General features: G+C 41.3%; 1 protein-coding gene across 1 annotated transcript in view; it reads left to right on the top strand.

The window, feature by feature from the left end:
* The window catches only part of EIF5 (eukaryotic translation initiation factor 5), a 587,707-nt gene that overhangs the window by 2,202 nt on the left and 561,740 nt on the right, over positions 1 to 23,765 (top strand). Inside the window, exons 2-4 of the mRNA XM_044074522.1 lie at positions 4,582 to 4,861; positions 4,940 to 5,021; positions 10,573 to 10,745. Coding sequence (XP_043930457.1) covers positions 4,790 to 4,861; positions 4,940 to 5,021; positions 10,573 to 10,745 — 327 coding nt within the window. The 5' untranslated portion in view covers positions 4,582 to 4,789. The remainder of the gene's footprint in view (positions 1 to 4,581; positions 4,862 to 4,939; positions 5,022 to 10,572; positions 10,746 to 23,765) is intronic.

The following is a 23,765-nucleotide window of genomic DNA, read 5'->3' as shown; positions in this document are numbered from 1 at the left end:
GCTTTTACTATGCCGAAGATTAGACATTATTTGAAATGGAGAATAAAAAATAAAGGTGCTTAAAATCTAAATCTGACAACATTCCTGCAAGTATTGGGGGATAATGTACAGGTGGAAAAACATTCTAAACAAGTGTGACTTAGGTAGGACCAGTGTTCAAGAAAACAGGTGCCTTTAGATTTATAAGTGCTGACTGAGTTGGGTGTGCTTTTTGTTACTGTATGTGTATAGCGTCCCTGTTCTATTGGGACATTTTTCTCCAGTAACTACTTTGAATCCAAGTCTAACTAAAGTGAATGAACATTTCATGCATTATAAAATGTCTTTGTTTAAAGTGGCCATATTTTAAACATCTGTGCTTATGTTCTGTCTGTTCTTTCAAAAGTGTAAAGAGCTCCATTTGCTACAGTCTCATAGTGTAGTGCGCTTTAAAAGTTAAGATTTTAAATGGTGTAAATTACGTGGCGCACATGACTGTAATGTTAAAGAGCATGACAAAATAAAATTGCCTAGTCCCACACAAATCGGATGCTACCAGTATGCAGTTTAGTAGGTAAGACTTGTGCCATAAATGGACACTTGGCCCTGTGGAGGTTGCCACTGTTGTAATTTTCGGTACTTTTTTTTTTTTTTTTTTAGTATAAAATGGGACATTTGATTTGCTATCCCCCTTCTAAAGTATCATCTTTAGATATGTATCTGATTTGATTTCTGATTTGTATACATCTTCATAGGTGGGTACTAGGCTGTTGGCCCTAGGGCCTATACAAGCCTAGCCAAAAAGGTAACCCTGACTTTTTTGCCACCCAAGAAAATTATTTTCCTGTGCCCCTGTCAAGCAGAACCACAGAAGTGATCCCCAGGATTGTGTGTGTGTGTGTGTGTGTGTGTGTGTGTGTGTGTGTGTGTGTGTGTGTGTGTGTGTATATACACATTTGAGAAGCTGTAATTTACGAACTAAAACATATGTAGACAAAGTTTGGACATCAGCATTCTATGTAGTCATTTAGTACAGTGACTACTTTAATGCCCCTGACACCACCAAAAGTTTATTTCTGCAGGTGTCTTCGCTGATATGACAAGATCCTTTGAGGCTGTAAATAGTAACCTTGCCCTACAACTGCAAATTAAAGAAATTCGGTGTTGGGACAAGCCCTTTCCCATTCTGCCAGTGACCCTTTTTCAGATTAAGGAATATGTAATACCGATGTACCTCTGGGTTCTTAGTCTCATTAATCCTTTCCCTTTTTTTTTTTTTGTCAGTTACTTTACTTTGGAATAGCCTAGCATTGTTCTGAATGTGTGCAGGTGTTGTGCAGTAAGATTTGCTACAGTTGTCATTTGGGATGTCAGGAAAAGCTCTTAGAATTATCTAAACTTCAATGTTGTTATTTTTGCTTTCCCTCAGCTTTATGACTGTCTTAACAGTTACCCTCACAAATTTAAAAAGGCTTCCTTATTCCAAGTACTACAAAAAACACGTTGGCATTGGTTTGAAACCCTATCTGAACTTTTGACTTTATCGATAGCAAAGCATGAGTGGACTAAAAGTACCCTGCTGGTGATGTTGTTGGATCTTTTATCTATAGCATGTGCAGCTATAACAAACTCTGTTTCTTAGCATTTAATATGGATCTTACTCTCCCCGTAGTAGTCAACTTCCTAATTGTAGGAAAAATGTGCAGATTGTTTTCCTTGATGTGTATATACAACATTGTGACCTGCTAAACATCTGGTCCTAGTTTTAGGCAGGATCGCAATGCTCTTGGTACTTTGTCAAAAATTCTTTTGACCGAGTTACTGTTTCCTTCTAAAAAAAACTTTCATTGGTGTGGAAGCATTGTCTAAAACAGTCAGGATGACTTAGCCTAACCTAAATTCAAAAATGCAGTAGAAGACCATGTTCTGCAGATTAGGACTGTCAATAGGGAGTCGCCTCTTCAGCAGTACCAGAACCATTGTAATCGTTTAGATGTTTCTTTTGAATGTTTTCCAACTGTTGGTACTGCTGACATTTCCTGAGTAGTGCCTGAAAAGGGTAAATAGCCTGGCTCTGCTGTCCAGTAAATTGCAAGTAAGTGGCTTGTTGATATGTAAAAACATTGGAGTGTGCAGACTAGGCAACACAGGTATTTGAATAAGGTTCAAAAGTTCTGCAGTACGATCTGTGCAAGATGCAAATCTGTGGTGCAGTAGTAATGTCACTAGTTATTTGGAAAGTAACAGTTTTTTTTTTTTTTTTAACATTTGTTGACCGGGAAAGTCCGACTAGCTTCCACAGATCCTGTTTTCAGCGGAGGCCCGGGGAGAAATGCTCCAGAAGCATGTCTTTAGAATATGGGAGGAAACCCATGCGAACGCAGGGAGAGCATGCAAACTCCACACAGAAGGCACCCCAGCCGAGAATCGAACCAGAGAACCTCTTGCTGTGAGGCGACAGCATTAACCGCTGCACAACAGCGCCGCTGCAATAAATAAAAAAATTAACTTAAATTTTCTACCGGTCTGTACTATGCAGATGTACTGTATTCTGATGCCAAAAGGCACATCTAATTCCTGGAAGATGTTGCACTTCTTTATACCAGAGGTTTATCCAGAATCTGGAGCCATTCATCGATCTGGTGTTTCTCAATTTCATTGAAGAGCTGGGAGGAAAAGTTTGCATTCTTGTGCTCCTGGAATGCAGGAGCCAGTCTGGTACTGTTTCTGCACCCTGTTCCCTCCTTCCTCAGCTGGGGGGGGGGTGCTTTTAAACGGTCGCAAGCTGCTTACTACACTTAAGCAGTTCTTGCAGTTTATACTTGAATATGGAGCACTAAAGTGTTTGTTATAGACCTAGAAGAAAAAGAAATCTTTTACAATGGCAAAGCTTTCAGATGCCTTAGTTTTATTTTTTTTTTATTTTAACTGCTTTCTACAATTGTGGCAAGCAGTTATTACAGACCACTGTGAGCGCTTGGCTTTGACAACAAGCGCAGTAAGTAATGATTGGATTTAGTCTGTCTTGCCCTCCTAACACTCTGCGCCCAGTGCAGCTGCCCCTTCACCCCACCTTTGCTGCAGTACCACTGCCATCAGCCTAGTAACCTCCTATGAACCTATAGTTACTATTTAACATCAGTTTCTTAATGTTAAATAGTGCCAAAAACAAATTAAAACATCATATGACCCCAAAAGTCATTTAAATAAACCATTCAAGTTACTTAAATGCATCGTTAAAATACCAAACTCTACAATTTAGTTCTTGGCAATAACATGTCTTTTTTTATAGTCATCTTGCCGTGTAATCTGGGGTGGGTGCAGCTTTCAGAAGTAGCACTGTAATCGTTTCCTGGTTACCCCCCTCCCAAAGTCAGGAACGGCCTTGCCATCACAAAGTAAAAACAAAAAAATTAAAATCATCACGTTCGCTGACATGCTTGTCTAGTGCATTGTTCATATTTTCTGCCTTAATGGCATAATTGTGCTGTTTAAATTAACAACATATTTGATCGATTGTATAAGTTAAAAAGATTTTACATATTGGAAAAGGTTCTGATGAGGGGGGCAACTGAGAAGCTCAGTTGGTGTATAGGGAGCTGTATTGGCAGCTATTTTTGAATGCTGCATCCCCTGGGATTAAATGCGCGTCAAATAAAAGGCATTTTATTGCCAAGATCAGTTAAGTTGTAGAATTAGTTTGATTAAAGGTCTTGTGTTACACACTAACATGAATGCTTTGTGTAAAAAATGTTTTTGTGCTATTTAACATTGAGTAAGTGTTTTTAATTTTGAGCTTCCAGTTTTGAAGGGACTCACAAACAATAAGTAAAATTTGTGAGTGTTCCTGCAGGTCTTTGAATGTTTTAGTAGGTTGATTAAAAACACTTCATGTTTTGGGTGGATTGGCTGATAGTGAGGTTGTAGTAGTGATTTAGATTTACTGTTTCACAGAAGCAGGCAGCACCCCTCTCAATTCTGTAGTTGAAAACTGTGCCTATAGAATTCTACTTGAGTGGTAAATTTCCTTGAATCCTGCCTGAGACTTTATCTGAGCAAGGATCTATGAAGTTGGAAGGAGGATCTCTGTTAACTCAAGGTATCTACCCTTTTGGGATATGTAAGCAGCTAGAGGCACCTGAAGGAGGAGTAGTAGTGCCCTCTCAGGTTTGTTTTGGCCTCTCTCCCTTCAGGAGATGTGGTTGGCTTGACTTGATGGAAATGTTTTGAGACCTTTTTGGGTCTTTCAGTGCTGTATGTTTAAGGAGGTAAAGTGCTTCATTGACCTTTTCAGATATAACTAGACATGTATTTTAAAATTTCAGTGTATTTTATATTTAAGGTAAATCTACAGTGTAGAGTAGTATGGATGTGTGTCAGGATTTCAGTGAAAGAGACAAGGTTATTTTAGAGGGTAATGTTACAGTTGCATTCGTTCAGATACACAGTTTTAATACTGCTGGTAACTACAACCTTACCAAGTACAATTCAGATTCAAATACAATAAATAGTGTTAGCTTTCTTTGAGAACTGCATGTTTGAGTGCTTTTTTGCCCCCCCCCCTTTTTTTTTAATTTCACATCTTTCTCCCTTTTGTTACAGACCCATTGTGCTGTTGTTAGTACCCGTGTTGGGGAGTCTTAATCTACAAGCGAGGAGCTTGCAGCCTCGGTGGCGAAAGTTTTTTCATGTCAGATACCGAGTATACTTTCAGTTGTTTATGTCATCCATTCTTCTTCAGACAGAAGATACCAAAAAACTGCAATCGAAAATCTTTTCATTCTATTGACAAACCTACACATAAATCAAAATGGCCGTTAACGTCAACCGCAGTGTTTCTGACCAGTTCTACCGTTACAAAATGCCCCGTTTGATTGCTAAGGTAAGACACATTTGGCAATACTAATGGTTAGGTTTTTTGATGTCTCACAGGTTAATGTTTTCATTCTTTTCCATCTAGGTGGAGGGCAAAGGCAATGGAATAAAAACGGTAATAGTCAACATGGTTGACGTTGCTAAGGCACTTAATCGGCCTCCAACCTGTAAGTACAAAGGCTTTTTGGCTTGTTTTATAAAACCTAAAACTGAAGCATGTGGTGGGCATTACTGACCTGAATGTGTGTGTGGGGGGGGTGAATATTTTACTGCGTAATGTTTAAAGACTTCTCTACTTCTGAAGCGTCAAGTTAACTGCTATAGGGACCTAAATGTAGGCTTTTCTAGAGTCCTGTCATATGACCAGCCTAATGTGTGGGCAGGGCTGAGAGCATACATTTCCATGTTGGCATTTATCAAATGGGTGGGAAACTTATTTAAGGCCTTGTTCCTGTGCTGTGAATGTTGTGGAGTAGTATTAATTGGCTTTTGAAAGATTGTGTTGGATCTGTTGGTTATGAGGGTATCGGAACTCGTTGTAGAATTGTGCGGTTTTAAATTGAGTCACAGAATGATTAGTTGCTACTCATGAGCATGTTTTGCTTGATGTAGCTGACAATCACATCTTTGAATTTCTGGGGGGGGGTTTAACTGTGTAGTCTACTTATACATGGTACTAGCTGGGGTGGTACAACTTAATGAAGTGGTAGCATCAGAAATTAGTAAGACTTGAATGGGTTTCATAAACAATCTTGCTTGCTGGAGATGTGGATTGAAGTCCCTGCTTGTCCATGCACTTTGACATTTGGAAGGTAAATATGGTGCGGTGGTGCTAGTATACTTGATATCCATGTTCTCGATTTAAATGCATTAAGAAAAATCCATGTTCTCAACTATGTATTATAACAGAGGCAGTCATGGGATGGGGATTAACATCAATGATGTGGTGAATGGAAGGAGGGTTAACATTCTGGCAAACTTTCTGTAGAGTGAGTTCTTAAGGAGTGATTTTAGTTTATTTTGTAAACTTTCATTTTGCATGCTTAAAGAATTTATTCAGTAAGTATATGCATGGATAATTGGTGGCAAAAAACAAAGTGGTAAGAATGTGGTTGACTGCAGTGTCTGTTGTCAATGGGAGATGCTTCTTGGAGCTGGGTTATCTTGACTCTTCATATACTATCAGTGTATATGAAAAGTCTGTAATGCTAGTTTGCACAAAACCTGTTTAAAGCTAAAGGTGGGAGTGTGGTGTCCCCTCCCCCAACTTATGTTATGTAAAGTGGGCTTTCTGATTCTAAAACTTGTAGTTCGGTGAACCTATGTTTAAACTGCTGAGCAACTGTCCAGTTACTATATTTCCATGTCGTCCAGGCCTATCTTCTGGTGATAACAGTAGTGGTGAGGACAGTCATAGTAGGCAGAGTATTTGTTACAAAATAACCAGAATGGCAACATAATCAGCTACGTAAGACAGTAAAGCAAAACATTAATACAGCCACATTCAAGTGAAAAGTGACTAAAGTAAGATAACAGGATGAAATTCTCAAGGTGTATAGTACTTCTCGTAGTGTAGTAAAAATAGATGTAAAACTAATAGTTGTCTACCTATGGAGTGAAATTTTTTTTTTCTATAAATGTATAAAACTGCAGATGTGTGAATTCCCTTAGTGATGTACAAACTCCATGTATAGTAGAGCTGTTGCATGCAGTCGGGTCACTCCAAGTACAAAGGACTCTGTCATTGTCCATGTTTGTATGAATGACCGGAGAAGTATCCTGGACTACATGAAAAAACATGGAGGAGCTCTCCGATCTTGTAGCCCTGGCAGGTCTGACCCTGGCCATGAGTAGTATCCTGCCATCACCCAAAATGACACCACAGTACAAGTACAAGAACAAAATTATTTAACTTCAGTTGGTTAAGCTAGTGTCATTCTAAGGGGATAGAGTATCTGTTTGGGAAAGGGGGCATGGTTTAATTCGGTGTATTTTCTGATCAGTGGCTTGAGGATTTTTTTTTTTTTTTTTTTTTTAAATGAAGTCTGGATGATAGAGGTTGAAAGTTTTTTTTTTTTTTTTTTTTTATATTAAAGTGCAGATATAATTAGTGACTGTACATATCCTGTATGCTTTGTATCAATCTGTTGCAGTGTACAGAAAACATGGCTATCTACTGTTACATCAGGTGGGCAAGGTGGCACTGATTCAGGATAATTGGACAGGCATTCGGGAAGTACAGACAGTAAATGTTAAAGCTGTTCGTAATTTTTGTTAATTTAGTGTCATTGAAGTGACTAAAAAAACTGGGTATTTTAACATTGGAAAACCCACAAGGTGTCTAGTGTGAGGGACCAGATGAGAAGGCAAGAAGTATAATTGCAAGTATAAACTTTTGAAAGAACCTCATGTTGGGAACGAATGCAAGAATGGTTGAGAGGCGAATTCAAACCAAGAGATGAAAGGTTTAATATTGACTGCACAAGATGGGTTGCGTACACATTGGTTTACAAAATCCATTGAACATGTGGGCGAACCAGATAAATGTAGGTGTTGTAAAACAGAATTGGAAACTGTTGCATGCCTTGTTGCTGGTTGTGACATAGTAAGGACTGCATACCGAAAGGCATAATAATGTGGTGAGACTGTTTCACTGAGGATTGTGCAAATATGGTATCGAAGTGGCTGAAACACTGGAGAGTTGGGTCACAAAGCAGCATAGAAAACCTCACACTGTTTCATCCATTACCAACAGTTCAAAAATTAAGATGCAAGAACATTGGGATATAGTGGTCCAAGAAAAAGGCAAGTAGCACTGATCATTGAAATTGCTACACCCAGTGACTACAGTGTCTTGCATACAGAGAAAGTCAGTATCAGGATTTGCAAGCGGAAACTAGCAACGTGGAAAGAAAGATACCCAGATGGTTCAATATTAGTAGGAGCAATGTGTGTTATAAGTCTACAGTACATGTAATTCTGTACTAATTGCAGTAGGAGTCATTACTGTGCACATTGCGGGTGCTACAAAGAACACTTTTGGCTGACAGTGAAACTGTACTAATTTCATTAATCCTACTTTGATTAGGAATGGGGTCAATTCCTGTTATGGTATTGGAAACCCAAAAGATTTGGAGAAATTTAAAAAAGGGTGCATAATGTCCTTCCAGTTAACCTTAAAAGTCGCACGTGTTTGATATGAGAGAAGGATGCTATGAATTGACAGACTCCAGTGTGACCAGTTTTTTTTTTTTATAACTGGCTTTTTGTATTGCACTTTGAAGAGCAGTTTTGGAGAGTGAAGCTGGGATGGTCTTGTATATCTACTTTTAAGGAATAACTGGAATCCCTTCAGAATCGAGGTCCGTACTGAGAGTGGTGGTTCACTGAAGTGGATGAATTCAAAGTAAAATTATTTTGCCATGCTGTCCTTGGTTAGCTGGGCAAGCCAGAATCATTTTTCTGACTTGTTAGTAACATGGTCAAAGGAAAGAATTGGCATGGGTGCCTAGATCTGTAACGACTGTCTTGATATGTAGCATATGTAATTTTGGTGAGGTCTTGTAAGTAAAAGTAAACTGGATGGGAGAAGTTGGCACTGAATTTCACAGGATAAAAGTTCCATATTCAGAAAATGTGATTATGGATCATGTCAGAACATCCGGTACTGGTCCTTAAATTTCTTGGTGTAAAGATTTATATTTCTTTGGTGTCCATGAACAATGTTTTTTTCTAACTGTGCCTTGTTTGTTCAGCATGTTCTGTGCATCTCCAGGTGGGGGTAGTATGTCTTAAGAACTATTTGGTGCCTACTGTTTGTTTACAAGGGTTTCACAGTGCAGCTTATCTTTTTTATAAATTAAGCTACCACAAATGTTTGACAGATAACGTCTATGTTGCGAAAAAGGCTGCAGGTTTATGGAGTCTGCCTGGTGTGGAGTGCAGTGGAATTCAGTCTACTGGAATTGCATGTGGTTAGCTCTGTCTTGAGAAATCTCTGAGCACGTGTGTTTAGTGGATTAATGCAAGTTTCAGTGGTTTTGTGGCAAGCTATTTCCTATAGTATATCAATGGTGGTGTACTGCCTCAATTCCACATCCTGGGATATCTTGCTGGTCTGGGTGCTCATTAGACGTGAACCAACTAGAACAGTTGAGAGCAGTGGGCACGTTTTCCCAGTCTTAATATAGATGAGCCAGTCTTGCCAGATCTCCCAGGTTAAATGTGTCTGGGCCTATGAGGTATGCAAGGATGAGAGAGTAAATTACTATGGAATGAATTCTATACTTGACAGGGAGATGGTTGCATGAGTTTGTAGTGACTTGGAATTAAAGTTGTCGGGTTGCAAGTACTTCCCGTGGAATTGGGGGAGGGGTGACAACTGGCGTTTCTGTAGTTTTAAGTTCTGAAGTGGGGAAGTGTGTTCTGTTCATGGGTTTGTTTCTGTAACTACATCTGTACTGGTTTGCATTTCATGAAGCCTTCTTGTTTGATTCCTTTTTAAAACTTAGAATTGAACAGAGCCACCTTTTTGCTCCAGATTATCTCTCACTAGGCCTGAATGTCTAGGAGACTGGCTCTTCTTTGAAGACTTTTGGGAGAGGATGCCTTTAAACTTGGTAGAATACAAAAGCCCTTGTAAAAAGGTTCAGACCCACTTGTTAAAACAAGTGGATTTGTTGGACCCTGCATCCCAGGCAATCGCTTATGAGCAACTTTGAATGGCATCAGGTACTAAGCTAACTTTAAATTTGTTTTCATTTTGAGTGATGTAGTTGGTCAGCTGCTTTGGTGGCTGAGGTCTCTTGGCACCAATTTTCACTGCTCCATTTCGTGGAGTTGCAGGGTGTGACTCAGTTTAAGCAAGTAAAGTACAACTGGTATGGTGCCTACAGAGAGCTTGTTAGGGTGGCCTCAAGACTAGATACTTGACAGTTCACATGCTGAGCCCTGTTTTGGCAGCAGTGATGTTTGGTTTGTGTCCTGTGAGAGCTTTTGACATGGATCTGCTTCTGTTTAAAGTACACATACTGATTGTGTCCAAGCAAAGAAAATACTCGTTTCCAAACGCAAGTAAATTCACTCTGTTGCGATGTTGTTGATTCTTGCGTTGGTATAGATTTGGAATGGGTGGAGTTTTAGTACTTTGACATTGCATGCATGTAGATATGACTTAACAGTGACCCATGTAAAGAATGTTGTATAGTAGTCCGGAGACTGGTTATTAGGAGTGAATGCTCTTAAAATCGTTACATAGTTTAGTCTTGTGTATAGTAAGTAATCCAGTAACTGAGGAACTGGCAGCCGTGTACTTAGGCTTTCAGTTTTGTTGCTGTCTGCTTGTAATCCATGTTCAAAACAGTAAGCTCATTTTAAAAAAATAATGCAGTACAATGTTGCTATGGCTAGCTTCTTGTTAAACTTATCACACTTACAATTTGGATTGAGACCAAAACTTTAAGTTGAAGCTTCTGGAAGCTTTTAGCTCCTTGCAGAGTACAGCTTGGAACTAAGGTATTTCCCTCAAAGTAATGGGACCTGGGGGAGGTCTGTGCAGATTGTGGTGTGGAGTTCTTACAGCACATAAATTCAATTTAGGTAGATAATGTTTAGCATCTGGTTTTTATGTTTTATTGTCTTGAATTGTGTTCTGAGATGCTTTGGAGATCATGTCCATGAATGAAGTTTGATCAGTTTGTGCACAACTCTCTCAAACAGATCCCACCAAGTATTTTGGTTGTGAGCTGGGAGCACAGACTCAGTTTGACACCAAGAACGATCGTTACATTGTCAATGGATCTCATGAGGCGAATAAGTTGCAAGACATGTTGGATGGATTCATTAGAAAATTTGTTCTATGTCCAGAGTGTGAAAATCCAGAAACTGACCTGGTAAGTGTAAACCAAACCAGTCCTGCACTACATCACTTTTTTTTACTCTTGTAGTTTGGTAATTTCAGAGGCTGTTGCTGATTTGCTTGCATCACAGGAGCCCACCTTGAAAATTGAGCGTTTTGTTTATAGAGCTTTACATAGATCCTTGTGAATTGCTGGGTAGATGGTAGTGGTATTCTGCCCTATCTGACAATTTGCAAGATGCAGAAGTTATTCAGTTTTTTTTTTCCCTGTGTCTCTAAATTAGAGAAGGAAGCTGTATGTGCATTATACCACATCTGTCTACTTACTGGGTGTCTTCACTGTTGTAGGCTAGAGTCTTGTATATTCCAATTACTGCAGTTGTCCCCAGTCGGATCTTCATAACCTGCTGGAGGAATCTCTCAGTATCCCACTGGGGAGGGTTAATTTTTAATGGCCTTTCCATTCCCCCACCATATTTGACCTACATTTTACATTAGGCTGGTCAGCATAAGCTTATATCCACAGTACTTTAACTGTTATTTGCCCTAGGATCCAATAATCTTTACCATCTATGTGCTGTTGAAACACCGTTCATAGGATGTTTCTAGGCTAATAGCCGTAGGGCCCTTGCCAAGTCTAGTAAAGTTCTTACCCTTATTTCCATGATCGGTACCTATTGCCTCTGTCCAAGAGGGGCACGGGTGGAACCCCTGGGGTGAACTTAGTCACCCATCCAATCGTCCAGATTGCATTTGAAGAGAGCCAGTGAGATGCTCTGACATGAAGTGTGGTAACCTCTGAGACGTCTCTTCCTCCAGCAGGCTTTATTCAGGTCACACACCAGGTTAAGGTCTTCAGAGCGAGTAACCAGTGTACCATTTGACTTTTGGATATGAAGCATTTCCATTAACACCGGGTCAGAGATTGCCTTGTATGCAAGGCAGATCACCTCTGAGTAGTCTGTATAAAACAGAATAAAGTGACAGTGATTTCAGATCCCCATAGGACAGATGCTGACTTTTCCTTGAGGGACCTTTATGGTTTCTCCAATTGCTGCAGTTGCTTCGAAGGTATGTACCAAAAAGGGGTGTTGTACTCCAGTTATTGGCCTGATGAGGGAAGAGTACATGGTTGGAGGCAGTGCCCTTATGAGGTGAGCAATATAGAATGCTCTTACCACTGTGGAGACTGATAATTAGATTGGCATTTTTTGTAGTTTTTCAGGTTCTAAAGTGGGGAAAAGTGCTTTCTGTTCCTGGTGTGGGCTGGCTTCAGATTTGGACTTCGTGATGACCTTTAAAATTTGTTTAACTTTATCTGTTCACGAAGTTGTAAGGGAAACTGGTCGGTTGCTGACTTTCACTCATAGTGAACACTAAGGAAGAATATATAATTGGCTGCTTTATTTGTGTCATAGCTGTGTCACTGAGGTGAGTCTTGACGCCCACAAAGCCAAACTAGAGGGTCCAAACTTTACTGAACACATTGGTTATGGGGGATTTCAATTATCCCACCAGCTTTGATACCTACTGTAGCCCAAACTCGCTGGCAAAAAAGTTCCTTGACTTCGTGAATTCAAATGCCCGTGAGCAAATTCTCCATACCCCAACAAGAGGAACAGACATTCTAGATCTGGTCCTTGCCGACATGTCAAGTGCACTGCTGCAACTGTTGTACCATCATAAGTTAAATGCCCACAAATCGGTCCCCTTCGAACTGACTAACACCAGAATTCAGTGAAATCTGGCTAAAAAACTTCACCATAGCAAACTGTACCCAAACTCTAAAGGGTAAGACCCAAGAATGTGCAGAACTGTTGGTCAACGGTATTGCACACTGACCCCAGAGATGGCAAACCTGCTAGCGGATGGGTTTAGTAAAAAAATTCACTCCACCTCCTAACTTGCATACAACACCCCCCAAGCTAAGGCTGTGGAACATATTATGGACCTCATAAATACAAAGGTGACCTCCAAACCCTGGATCCTACCGAATTCAGCTTCATGAAGTGAAGCTTTCTTTGAAAGTGTGGCCAGGGCCATTGAGGGCTAATCTGTACACAACATACCTCGATTTGGCTAAGGCTTTTGACACCATCCCACATTCAAGCATTGCCAGTAAACTTGGCAGAGTGCAAACCCCTTCATTGTATTACGAGTTGCCAGCTGGCTGTCAAACCAGACACGGTATCAAAGTAGGTGACTCCCATCAACCAGCAGGGTGCCACAAGGGTTATTGCTGTGCCTCCTACTGTTGGTATGAACTTCTCAAAAGTTCAGGTCAAAGCTAAAGGGTTGTGGCTAAGTTTGCAGACTGCTGCAAGCTCTGTGCAATCATTGAATCCCCAAATGTCTGTATACTCCAGGAGGGTCTTGCACAGATCAGCGACTGGTGTATTAGTCATTGTTTCAAACTGAATGCAAAGATATGCATATTCATTCCCTTCGAGGCGCACATTCCTTTCACACTATGAAATAGACAATACCCCTAAGTACCCATGAAGAAGTAGGGTACCTAGGATCACAGGTTGACTATGACCTTAACTTTGATCCCTGCATGTCTACCATTGTAAGGAAAGCTTTTCATGTAGCTCACTAGTCAATTTTGGGTATTGACTAGTACTTCTATATTTACATTGAGTTGAAACTAGGCTTAAAATGCTCTCTGGGTTGATGGCTTAGTTATATCCTATGATGCTATAATTATCCTTGTACTTTTATCTTTGGCTGGTGCATAGTGGTTCACCTAGTCGGTCGTAGTCACCCCCCCCCCCCCCCCATTCAGCGTTTGGCTGTAGAAAATCAGTAAAGTAAATAATGCTCTAAATACCTTTTGAAGCTTCAAGTGGATTTTTTTTCCATTTTCTTTAACTGTTCTAAAAGTGCACACTTCACCCCCCCCCCCCCAAAAAAAAAAATACATGCAAGTTTAAGCCCCCCTCGTTTAGGAGGGTCAGTATCATTGGAGGTCTGGTAGACTAAAGTTTGAAAGCTGACCTGTATTGGCATATACCTTTTACTGTGAGGCAAAAGTAGATTGGTTTGGGAGTATTTGACATTTTGGTCCTCTAATGTCTGGTTAAATGAGTGCCTGTTTTGTAGTTAGTTTATACTTGGTACTTCATAGTGTGTGCATGTGTGTACTTCTGCATATACGGAATAAAATATGTATAGATGTAATGTATGCAGTATGTATTTTTGTTACTAATTTGGGGAGTATTTTATGCAGGTACTTAACATTTCATAAGCTGAATGTGTTCTGTGTGTGCTGTTGGTGAAATTTGCAGGGGTATTTGACACTGCAGTGGGTGGTATGATGCGGTTTCTTTTCTTTTCTATTTTTCTCTTCTCTCATGTAATTTAGGCCATGGTTCTGGCACCAATCATTTGCCTGAACTTAGAACCTCCAGAAGGATATCTACATCCTTGGGTTTTTGATTGCCCACGACTTGCTGTCTTTGCCATGTGTCATCAGAGGCCTTCAAGTTGGCCTTTACTTCAGGGAAGTATATTCCAAACGGGTGGTCTGGTTCCAGCACTGACTACCTGTGGCACACTATTAGTAACTGGCCTCTTATTGGTGGATCTGTATTTACTCATTTAAACAGCATGGGTCCTGTCTGTGAGCAAATTGTTATACATCTGATGTATGGATTTATGCCTACTTTTGTATAAGTGCAGAATTGTCAAATGCCTTGGCCAGTTCGAGTTTGGCAGTATGTAGTGTTTCATCCTCTACGGTCTTGGTGACTTTCTGAAAAGAGATCCACCAGGTTCAGCAGGCAAGGCATGCCCTTGACAGCTGAATGGGATCTGGTCCAGTGCTTGGGAGTTTTCAGTGTCAACTTGGGTCCATAATTCTTTACATGACTGAGTACAACACCAGTCAAACTCTATGGGTCTAACTTTCTAGGTCAGTAGATGGACCCCTTTATGCAGAGGGGTGACTGTTGCCATACTCCACTATTTAGACTGTCCTGAGGCTGTAGTTGTGGGCCTGACCCGGATTTAACACAACCGGGTATATCGTCAGACCACATTGAAGCAGTGTTTTTAGCTTTAGAGAGCACAGTGAACCAGTCGGTGGTGGTTGGCGATGTGGAGGAGGGTGTGTCTTGGGGGAGATGGGGAGGTGAAATTTGATCTGAATTTATTGGCCAGCAGACTTGCTATAGCTGGCTGAGTGTAGTTGATGTCCTCTACAGCTAATTCTGCAAACTGTTGGGTGTTGCCCTTAAGATTGCTGACTTAACTGAAAAAATGCCTTATGGTTGTCCTTGACTTTGGAGGCTGTTTTTTACCTGTCTGCTTTCAGAGGCTAGTCTAGTTCACTATACTGCTTGTTTAGACTAACAGATTTTTTTTTGCCGTGTTGTGCCTAGTCTAATAGCAGGGGTCCACCAGGGTATTCTGTGTTTGTAGTTTGACATAACCCGTTTTGGTCCAGTACTACTGTTTCTATGCAGTCGTTAATATGATCGTGCAGGGCTTTGTGTACACCTCTGCATAGGTTTCTGTTTGTGTGTTTTTTGTTTTTTTTTTTTTTTTTTTTTTTTGGAAACTGTCCTTTTTATAGAGGTTAGCTTACCTTGGAGAACTTGGATTGGGGGAGGGCTAGTGATACCACTTTGTGATCTGATCTTACCAGTGAGGACATCACACGGGGGGCGGGGGTGCACCTCTCCCATACTTGAGTACTAGATCTAGGGTACTTACTGTCCTGATGTAAATACTCTACACTCCAACTAGGGGATTTGAATTTGTAAAGTCAAGAAATCTTTGGGCGTACATATTGGCAGTCTTGTATACCTCCCAATTGATGGAGGGGTAGCTAAAATCGCATTTTAAATATGGTATTGTATGGATGGGAAGTGATTATAGTAACTTGAGGTATGACATGTGGGTTTACTGGTTCATGGCACAAGTAGTTGGCAAGAATATGGTAAAAGATTACCCCCCCCCCCAATGCTTGGTTGGACATGGAGTAGCTCAAGCATGTTCTTATTGACCAGCCTTGAGGTGTGCTTAGCTTTTATGTAGATGCACCTCCACCTTTTGCTCTCCGTGTTCAGTGGGTGATCAGAACGTATGAAAGGCATTATAGCCTTGCACTGCCAGAGTTCTTTCTATGACTATGAACCATGTTTTAGTAACTGCACAAATGCCTGTTTTCCAGGTGAGTAGAGTTTCTAGAGTATGCAGTTTCTTGTTGAGTAGTAACAGATTTAGCTTGTTCTGAGTAGCGCTTATGTTGAAAGTTTCTTTGTTGGGCAGTGCTTAAATGCATTTATAAGGGGGTGGATAATGTTCTGGCCAGTATTCTGAAGCTTAGAGGTGACTGAAGACCATCCCTGTCATCTGTCCTCAAAGGCTGACCAGTCTTGGACTCCTTTGGAATGACGCTAGTAGCTAAGACAATTTTCTACTGGTATTGTGGTACCATCCTTGGAGATGGTAGAGTGCTACTCTGTTCAAGGTACAATACCTGCCTGTGATGCACTTTCTGTGGGTTCAGTCATGTATATCTTCATATAATCCAAGGAGGTATGTCGTGGGTCATTCACACCCACGTGGATTAGGAGTCATACTGGTACTTAAGGCAAGTGACCTAAGTGCTTGTGAGCTGATGGATCCTGGCCTCTGAAGGCAACTAACCTTATCCAGCCTGTTGAGGGGCATCATTTGGGCTCTGTGGGATCTCCTATGACCAGAATATTGGGTTGTGGATTTCGCCTTGTGGGCTTGGTAGTTGACAGTGTGTTGTGGTGATTGTCTTGTGCATGCAGACTTTCTGATGACTTGCTGGTGAGTCCTTTGAGGTTTTGGCAAGCTGCATGCGACCACATCCACATGTGTGGGTCTGTGTGGTCATTCATAGGTGCAGCGAGTGAGAGACTTGCTGCCAGCCTGCTTGCTTTGTGTCCAAGTCTCTAGTCTCTGGTGTAGGTGTGTAACTGCATCTCTTATTTACTGTAGTTTTCTGAGAATTAAATGGTTGTCAGTGTAAATAAGGCAGTTGCTGCATTGCCTCAGATGCGCATGTCCACCAAGCTGGATGTAGTGATAGTAGGAAAGCATCCATGGTGGCAGATCCTAATGTGCACTTAAGGGATAGTAGTGGAGGGTGTTTGCATCTGGATGAGGGAATGGTGCTTGCTTGGTGTAATCTGCAGTTAACCTAGGCAGCGATGCTGTCTAAGTAGTGGTAGTCCTGGATGCTATGCTGCAAGGTAAACCTAAATATTAAAACTAAATGTGTAAATGCTGCTCCCTTCACAAAATAGTTGCCTCATGAGTAACATGGTACTAGAAGTTTCAAGATTTTTATGGGGAAATTTTTACTTCGGGTGATTGTGTATAGGTAACTGCTGCTGCATGAAGAGCTTGTGTACCATCAGAAAACAGCTTTGCCCTATGCCCAGTCAGATAAGCACCCAATGGACTTTCTACCAGCAATTCGCAGTTTAGATGGGTGAAAATCAGTGTGCCATCCTGCCACAAGAATGCAGACTTGTCCTCTGAATGTAAAGTGACTGATTTGGAGCCCAAGTGTTAAGGAACAACAAAAGGATGCCTAATGCTAACTGAGAAACGCTAGATACATTGTGTTTCAGTGAAAGCAGCAGCCCGTTCAGCAGTTTGGAATGCAACTTTAAAGAGCAAATAAAATAGCACAGTAAACTTGCATTACTTCCATTATACTGTGAAGTGCAAAATGTCATTTCATTTTTTGCTAGAGTAGTGTACACAGCACCTGACACCCCTGAGAAATTTGACAATTGTGCAAACCTTTGGGTTCGGTCATTGGGGCTAGTTTCCAATTTGATCAAAATTATCTTTAGCCTTTGGGAATGGTGCTTGGTACAGGACTCCAGAATGAATAGCTGCATTGAGGCAAAACAGAATTTATTGCGTACAAACCTAGATAGTTTGGGGAAGTTCAGCTTTGTAAAATGCGGAGGATAAAATGTTTGTTTCTGTAGTTAAGGGAGCACCCTTAAGTGAGAGGTACCCCCCCCCCCCAACCATACTTCTGTTTTAGAACTTGTGCAGGTTTTCTGGTGCTGTTCCTACATTAATTTTTTATACAGGGACTTTGGCGGTGTGGCTATCTCCAGCAACTCTCTGACCTTTTCTATTGATTTGCAGGCATAATAAGTATGCCTTTCTTTCCTGCCTGGCCCAGCATTGTAAACGGTACTATGATCTCTCCTCCTCCACCCCCTCTTCCTGACCACCCAGCAGTTGACTGCTTCTGTGACCATGTTTGTTCTCGGTCATGGAGCAAGAATCGGGATTGTATTGTTTTTAGCCTTTACCTTCTGTTCGTGTGTTGTATCTGCACCATGAGCATTAAGTGTATCCTCTGTTCGGAAGTTTGACTTCCAGTGTGAGTCGGTAATCTCTGAAATTAAGCTCTGCTGTACACATGAACCTCCGGTCCATACTTCATAACAGTAACTGCTGTTACATGAAAGTGCCTGTTCCTGGTATGGGGTGGGGGGGGGGGGGTTGTACCACAGTGGCACTAGCAAATTGAACATTGACTTGAGCAAATATTGGACTGGAATTCAAAACTGAAGGTACACTGTCTAATAGAGGTACAGGTGAAATGGTGAGCATGGCAGCAAGTTGGGGTTTGAGGGTCATAAGCTAAATCCTGAGGTAAAATGTAAATGGTACCAAGTATTGGGAGGCGATTTAAGAGGTCTGAGCTCAAACTATAGACCGTTTGCTACAGTGTGGGTAGTGTGACCAGATTGCCAAAGAAGCTGCAAAGGAGTGTTGGCAAAACAGGTGCCGTTGGTGCTGCTTTATTGCACAGAAACCTGAGGAGTGAAGGCAGAGCAGCTTAGGTAGCTGATAGTACCTGAGATGGTTGTAAGGTGCGCAGTGTGGGACAGCATAATCTGCCCCATTTTTAGAGTTCATTAAAAACAAAAGTTTAATTGCACATCTGGGGGAGAAGCTAATTTGGTAGAGAAGGTGGCTGTCGAAGGTGGTGAGGGGGCTATGAATTGAGGTGGTGACAGTTGACACCCTGACCTAATGTGGAAGTGGGGGGTGGGGTGTTAGATATTGACTCTCCCAACATTTTTTTTTTTTTTTTTTTTTTTTTTTTCCCCTCCACTGCTACATTTTTTTGTTTGTATCTCCCTTGGGTACATTTGTGTCTTCCAACCTTCTGTTCTGTTTTAAGACTTCTTGTGATGCGCTATTGCTCTTAGTACATGTTTCACTATTTCTTTTTGTTTCTGATGCACTCCTAAAGTCCGACAGTGAAGCTCTGTGTAGCAGGACATTTTATTTTAAAGCTGTGAGCCATAATTATTGTCTTGGCTTTTCCTGGTTAAGGGTCACTCTGGTCTGCTAATGATTGGCTGTAGATGTTTACGTGCTGGCTTGCCGGGCCTAACACAGCCTTCAACGAAGGAACGCCCATTTACACGTCGCCACACAGAAGACGCTCAGAATTGAACGGGCAGTGTCTGAGGTGACAAAGCTACCGCAGCACCACCACTGCAGTTGTCTGAGCCATAATAGTAATCTGCATAAATACACTGATTTGCTTCCTACTGAATGAGTCCTTGTCCAATGCAACTTCAGCCTTTCCCTTTTTCTTAACTTTACTTTTGGACATGAATTTAAACCAGTGATCTTTTACCACTTGTCAACTAGAGCTCCCCTAGAATGAAAGTGATTATATGCTTTACAGTTGGTGGCCATCTGCAGTGGTCTTTTGCAGTGTTTTAATTGTCCCATGTTGAGTTTTTGAAAATTGGGTTGAGATTTTTCCAACTTGAATAGATCTGTAATGTACTAGAAAAGTAATGCTTATGAGGCTGTAAGTAGGATTCTATTGCTTTACAAATTTAAAACGAAAGTTGAGCTGGAGTTGAGCTCAAAATAAGACTGGTTACAAACCTCTATTTCTTGCCTTGAGTTCATTATATAAACCGATAGGAAAGACTGCTTAAATATAATATGGCCATTATGTAGTCTTTATCTCCTGTTTTTTAAGAATGCATTTTTAGTTTGACTAAAGCATGTACTTTAGATTTCTGACATTTTCATTTGCAATAAGTTTCCTCAACTTGCACATTGTAGGTGTCTCGTGCATAAGAAATTAAACTATGTAAGTAATATAAAAATTTACTGTGGTTATTGTATGTGTTTATAGGAAGGATCAAACATTTTTTAGTTAGACATTATGTTTAAGGCCGTTTTCAAGCTTGAACATGCCCTGTCCAAAAGTCTGAGAGATTGGACTGGACTGTCTCTGCATGCTTGTACTTGTGTTTAGCAGGCTTAATTGGACTTGGCTAAGACTTGTTAGGGGAAATTTTAAAGATCCAGTGCTGTAACTGTTCCTCTGAGCAAACATGAGGACTTGTGTATGTTCATAGGTAGGTACTAGGCTATTGACCCTAGGGCCTATATAAGCCTAGCCAAAAAGGTACCCTGGCTTTCGCCACCCAAGAAAATTATTTTCCCGTGCCCCTGTCCAACAGTGCTGCAGAAGTGATTCCCTGGGGTGTATTTCCTATTTCACATCCAATCAAGATTTTTCTTGAGTGCTAATGAAGAGCTTTGTTTGATATAGATAGGTAGTTTGTTCGAGTATGGGAAGTCTCTGGGACTGGAATCTATCCCTCCAGCATGTCCTGTTTATTGTGGTGACTAGGTTTAGTTCCCTAGAGCGTGTAGCTCTGAAGGATTGGGATTTCTTTAAGTGGAGCATGTCCAACAGCTCTGTTTGACATAGAGGCGATCTCTGCCCAACATATAAAGCTGAGTAGGTGATATGAGACGGAGTAAAGATGGACTTTTGAGACTGTCTGCGTAGGATATCTGAGGCTTGTAATCCTCTGAGCTATTTCTGCAGCCTTTCCAGTTGTGGAGGTCTTGTGAGGTACATACCAAAGGGGGCATTGTACTCAATGGGTCTGAGTGCCGAGTAGAGGGGAACAATTACCTTTGTTTTTCCTGGATGGGAGACCTTTTGTGATGGTGTGCCACGTAGGATTTCCTGACTAATGTGGCAATGTGATTATCAAAGGAGAGATTGCTGTCCACCTGTTTCCCAAGGTCTCTCATTTTTGATAAGTAGACTACTGCCTATGTGGTAGTTCATGGGTACAGAGTTTTTACCAAAGGGGATATCTGTGCACTTTTGGCATTGAGCTTGAGGCCATGGCTTTAAACACCAGGCATCTCTCAGTGACGGCCTTTTGTAGGATGTCCGTTGTTGGGAGTTTCGATTTATGGCTCCTAGTTTGCAGTCTGAACTTTGTTAGCCAAATACCTTCTGTGTTAGCATGTACTTCAGAGAAGTAGATACCAAATGGGAGAGGACCCAGGACTGAACCCTGTCGTACTCTACTTTTAACTGGTCTGAAGTAGAATTTGTAGTCTGCTACTTTCACAGTGTGGGTTCTGTCGGTGAGCCAGTTGGCAACCCATCTTGTGATATAGGGATTTATACCTAGTTTGTATCTATAATTCGAGCTGGGGATGGTGTCCGAAGCCTTCAAGATCTAGATAGGTTGTGTGAGCCACCTTACCCTCATCTACAGCTTTGGTGACTGCTTCAAAGAATATCGAGTTTAGGAGACATGATCTGCCTTTTACAAACCCGAACTGGCTGGGGTCCAGAATTTGGAGATTGCCAGTATCTTTAAGTGCCATGATACATTCAGTGGCCTTGCAGACCAGGCTTGTCAGGCTAATGGGCCAGTAGTTCCTGGGGTCCATGGTGAGGAGTGGGTTAATAGTTGCTGTGTGCCATTCAGTGGGCACAAAGCCTGAGGTGAAGCTATGAACATTTTACTTAGGTGGGGTGCCAGTTCTGTAGTTCGTGTAGAACGTAGCATGGGATGTTCAGGTCCCATGGATGCTGTGTTGGCTTTGGTGGATTTTTTTTGTTTGTTTTTTACCTGTGCAGCTGTGATTACAGGAACTTTGCATTCTTCTGGTATAGAGATGGGCCCTTGGGGGGGGGGGGGTGAAGTTAATCTGCCATGATGTTGCCAATATCTGTTGGTTCTGTATATTTAGTGCCAATTGTGCTACAACTCTGAGCAGATCTGAGTGTTTCCATTGAGATTCTTGACATAGCTGTAGAATGCTTTGTCGTCCTTATAATTGGTGGTGATTTTTGTTCGTAACTAAGTTTGGAGGATTTTGAGGGATCTCTGCTTCTTACTGAGGCGTGTGTTCTGTTGTAGAGTGTTTATGGCAGGGGACCACCACATTGGCTTGCTTTTTTTTTTGGAGGATAGCATCTTGGTTCTTTTAGGCATAGCACGATCTGCTTAAGTGCATTTGTGTAAGATTCACCAGTCGTACCTCTATTGCCCATGTGCATGGGTGGTTAAGTTGGCTTTGGAGGATTTCTTTTATGGTGGTTTTCCTAATTGGGGGGGGGGGGTTGTGGTCTATGACCAACGAGAAATTGACCTCTGGTGTGAAACGACTGTCACTCATGTTGGTAATTACCAGGTCTAGGATATTGCTGCCCTGGGGGGGGGGGGGTGGATAAGTTTATCCAAGGTGTTTTGGAGTTTGAATCTCAGAAAATGTTGAGCAAAAGTTGGTACATGAGTAGTTTCTGGAGACAAAAATTCAGCTGCAGCAAGGTAATGGTAACAAGCAGGTTTAAAAACTGAAAAACTTAGTAAGCTTAGATGAGTCACATGCTGAATTTAATTGGTACTGGAAAGCAATTAAAAGTAATTAGAAAGCATTTCAAGATGATGATAGTATATACTATACAAAAATAAAGTAAAAAGATTAAATATTCCTATATCTGCAAAAAAAACCCAAGACTACAACTTGTATATAAAAGAAACAAACTATGCTTGGAAAATGTAATAATCGTCTGAAGAACTGGTCCTATGCTTAACGCGTCGTTCATGTTCATGCTGCTGCTGTGCAGCGCACCTCAACTGCCAGATCCATATGACTTCCTGATTGGGTGGACTCTCCCCCCCCCCCTCTATGCTGGGGATGGACTTGTTCAAGCACCCAAAGTTAACTTAAAATGGGGACAACTGGGGAGTGTTTATAGAATCGGCCTCTTTTTTTCTAACAGGATGGTTTCTTGATCAAATTCTTAAATTCATCATTGGTTTGTAATACAAACCAAAACTTCATAATTGTATTTTCTATCTCCCTTGAACTAAGTATTTCATGGATGAGATTATTCACCAAGTAGTCTGGATAACCTAATATTTTTTCTTACATGAGTAGTTTCCCCAGTTAATGATGGGGTAGTTGAAATCGTCTATTAGGGTGTTTGGGTTGTACATATTTTCCCATGTATCAAGAAAGAGGAGTGGGAATCCTGGGGCATGGTGGGGGATCTGTAGCAAGCTACAATTTAGATTGCAGTCTTACCCAGAGTTAGTTGCACTTGGATAATCTCTGCATTATACTGAGCAACTAGCATGGAGGTGTGGATACCCTTGATGAATTTGGACATGCCTCCGCCTTTAGTGTTTCGATCCAAGCTAGTGGTCAAAAGGTGTGATATGAATTAGTCTGGTAATGCAGGGATGCGCTCTCGAGCCTTGAACCAGGTCTCTGTCACTGCATAGATGCCTGTGTTCTCCATTTTTAAGGAGTGCCTTGATTGAGTGCATTTTGAGGTTTAGACTTTTAGCATGGAGTAGCATTATCCTCAGATTTTGCTTGCTTGTACCTGTTACGGTGGTGAATTTGTCATTTGATCCTTGCCTAGGGGTGCAAGAGCCTTAGCCAGTATCCGGAATCCCAAGGGCGACAGGTGCAAGCCATCTCTGGCAAAGCATCGTGGTCTGTCATCCCAGGCAGACAGATACTGGATCCCCTTAGAATGATAGTAAGCTTAGCCAATTTTTGAAGTCCATTATTTTGTCCTTGTGTGGTGTCATTCTCGGTGATGGCAGGATGCTACTCGGGGCTAAGGTCATATCTGCCTGGGCTACAAGACTGGAGAACTCCATGTCTCTCCATGTAGTCCAGGGAGGTACGTCTCTGGTCACTCACACCAACATGGACAATGAGTCATATT

The sequence above is a fragment of the Protopterus annectens genome, chromosome 6.part0 (assembly GCF_019279795.1).
Source record: "Protopterus annectens isolate FY-2018-M chromosome 6.part0, PAN1.0, whole genome shotgun sequence".
NCBI classification, from domain to species: Eukaryota; Metazoa; Chordata; order Ceratodontiformes; family Protopteridae; genus Protopterus; species Protopterus annectens.
This window is presented reverse-complemented; position numbering and strand designations above follow the sequence as displayed.